General features: G+C 41.0%; 1 protein-coding gene across 1 annotated transcript; it reads left to right on the top strand.

Moving 5' to 3' along the window:
• The first annotated feature begins 388 nt into the window (after nt 1-388).
• LOC120742654 lies at nt 389-2,658 on the top strand. Its single transcript, XM_040046076.1, has 2 exons — nt 389-526; nt 651-2,658. Exon 2 carries the CDS (start codon nt 765-767, stop codon nt 1,809-1,811), a length of 1,047 nt encoding a protein of 348 aa, XP_039902010.1. The 5' UTR covers nt 389-526; nt 651-764; the 3' UTR covers nt 1,812-2,658.

Raw genomic sequence — 2,658 nt, 5'->3', positions numbered from 1 at the left:
GATACAGCTGCTTAGACTGATGTCGAATATTAGCGCCCATGTAGAAGTGACATTTTGTCTGTTTCCTGTACAAAATCATGCATAAGTGGGAGCTCCACTTGCCCACAGTGTTGGGCCCACATCTGTTCTACAGTCTGCTGTGTGGGTTCACCTAAAGCGTCCCTACACAGGTCCTATGAAGACCTGTTCCAGCTGGCTGTTGGAGAAAGGCAGGATTCTGCAACAGGGAGAGGAGGGTGATCACCAGCAGCAGCAGCTCCTACCAGGTCATCCTGAGGTTGGACAGGACACCCTGGGTGCTCTGCAGGTTCTAATTTAGGAAAGAGTGGCTCTAACTCACGGAGACACAGAGAAAGTGTTAGAGGGCTCAATATTAAGGCATCTCCTCTGTCCTCTCTCCAGAGCAGGTTAAAACAGTCCTTCCACAACCAGCCCAAACAAACCTACACTCTCAGCCCAGCATACTGTGTCCTGATCGGAGCTATCCAGGAACTACTGATAACACAGACAGCAGTTAAGGTCGAAGGTAATCCCACTTGGCAGTTGGATTTCTCAATGACAGTAATAACCCATAAGGTTGAAATATTTCCACATTGATGTTGAGAAAGACAACAAATGTGTACAATTTACTCTGCCCTTTCAACCTACAGCTTTGTTGGAATGATGAAAACGTGCCCTCCGTCAACTAGAGTGAGCCTTCCTCCTAAGTCACATACAGATCACAAACAAGGGATGGAATGCAGGCAATTGTTTAAGCGATTAGGATGCTGTTGCTTGAGTGGTTCAGCATGTTTTCTGATTGCAGTGGCTATTTGTTTGACCTGTCTGGTCATTTTACACGTGATAAACACTCACATGACTTTCCAAACATTGCAGATACAGGAAAGGCTTGTAAAACTTGTTCAAGGCATTCCCTTTCAAAGAGTTCCAACCCCTTCTCTAGTCCTGAGGTTATCAAAAATAACTTGTGGCTACAGTACGCAAATTTCACAGTCACTTCACTAACAAATTACTCATGCACATTCTGTATGGCAGCTAGACCGCTTATTATGGTGACACCGGTTCCTGACACCTCAGAAACCTGTGCATCAGATCCTCATTTCTCTAGTAACAATAGCAATTATATCTGTAAGTTCCTCTGTGATATATACTATACAAATTCTAAAACATCATCCAAAATGTCCAAATTTTGTGGTCATTTCATTCCATCAACGGATTTCATTAAGCCTCCAATACTCTTTGAACCACCACAGAATGTATTTATACCGTCCGAGCTAAATGTAACTGATTGTTTCATCTCTCCCTTCGGCACCACTGATGTGGGCACAGTAAATGCCAGTTGTAAATACCTCTGGGATGTTCGCAACCACTATAGCAGCAGTGATGATGCGCTGTTATATAAGACTAATTACGAAACTACAGTAAAAATTACAAAAGACTGCATGACCTGCAGACGCTCTGAGTTGGTAGCAACGCGCCCATTTGTCACTTCGTTGCAAAATCCAGATCAAATAGCAGTTGGTGTATGGTGGCTGTGTGGAAACGGACGGCTGCGATCCGTCTTACCTCAAAATTGGAAAGGCACTTGCATCAGAGTTAAATTAATACAAGAAACCATGATTTATCCACACGTTCAATCGCAGGCAGTACCCCTTCACAGCAGGTTTAAACGTTCCACTCACATCTTTGAGGATGACTCTAAAGTGTATATTGACGCCATAGGTGTCCCTCGAGGGGTCCCTGATCAGTATAAAGCGCGTAATGAAATTGCTGCTGGATTTACATCAGGGATTCCACTTTTGGATCTGTGATAGAAACCAACAAAAACACACCATGGATAAATTATATCTATTACAACCAGCAGAGATTTGTTAATTTCACTACACATGCACTCAAAGCTCTAGGAGAACAAATGCATGCTACTAGTCTCATGACATGGCAGAACAGAATTGCGCTTGACATGTTGTTAGCTGAAAAGGGCGGCGTGTGTGTGATGTTCGGTGATGCGTGTTGTACCTTCATCCCTAATAATACTGCTGCTGATGGCTCTTTTACAGTAGCACTCAACAAATTGGAAAACCTGGCTGATGAACTTAAAGAGAATGCCGGCACAGAAATATCAATTTTTAAATGGTTTGAGAGCATTTTCGGGAAAGGGAAAGCCTTGCTATTGTCACTCATGACGGGTGTCATTGTAGCTTTAGCTCTCTTAACACTGTGTGGATGCTGTGTCATCCCCTGTGGTTAGAGACCTGACTGTAAGAACCCTTTGCAAATCTGTATAAACAACAGGATGACCCTAGGTGTGTAAGCAGTTTTTATGGATATTTTTTATTGCTATTAGTTTTCTATTATTATTTTACTATTATATTACTATTATTGTTCATCATCATTCCTATTATCTCTACTACATGCACATTTGATCTCATAAGAGTGATTAAAAATAATCAAAAGGTTGCAAATGATGACAATGTGATGAAAAATTTGTATTTTACTCAATTCATCAAAGCTCTGTGTACTACACATATGTAGTTATACCTGTCTTATACAAGGAACATTTATGCAAAAATGTAAAAAAAAAATGTATATATACTTCATTAGCATGTGCAAAGTTCTTTCAATAAATCTCAGAAAATCAGTTCAGATTCCAATATTTAT

This window comes from Simochromis diagramma, unplaced genomic scaffold, assembly GCF_900408965.1.
Source record: "Simochromis diagramma unplaced genomic scaffold, fSimDia1.1 OVJJ01000338.1, whole genome shotgun sequence".
NCBI lineage: Eukaryota > Metazoa > Chordata > Actinopteri > Cichliformes > Cichlidae > Simochromis > Simochromis diagramma.
This window is presented reverse-complemented; position numbering and strand designations above follow the sequence as displayed.

Excerpts from the sequence above, each read along its gene's own strand:
- LOC120742654 (XM_040046076.1), top strand. The coding sequence starts at position 765 with ATGCTGTTGCTTGAGTGGTTCAGCATGTTTTCTGATTGCAGTGGCTAT.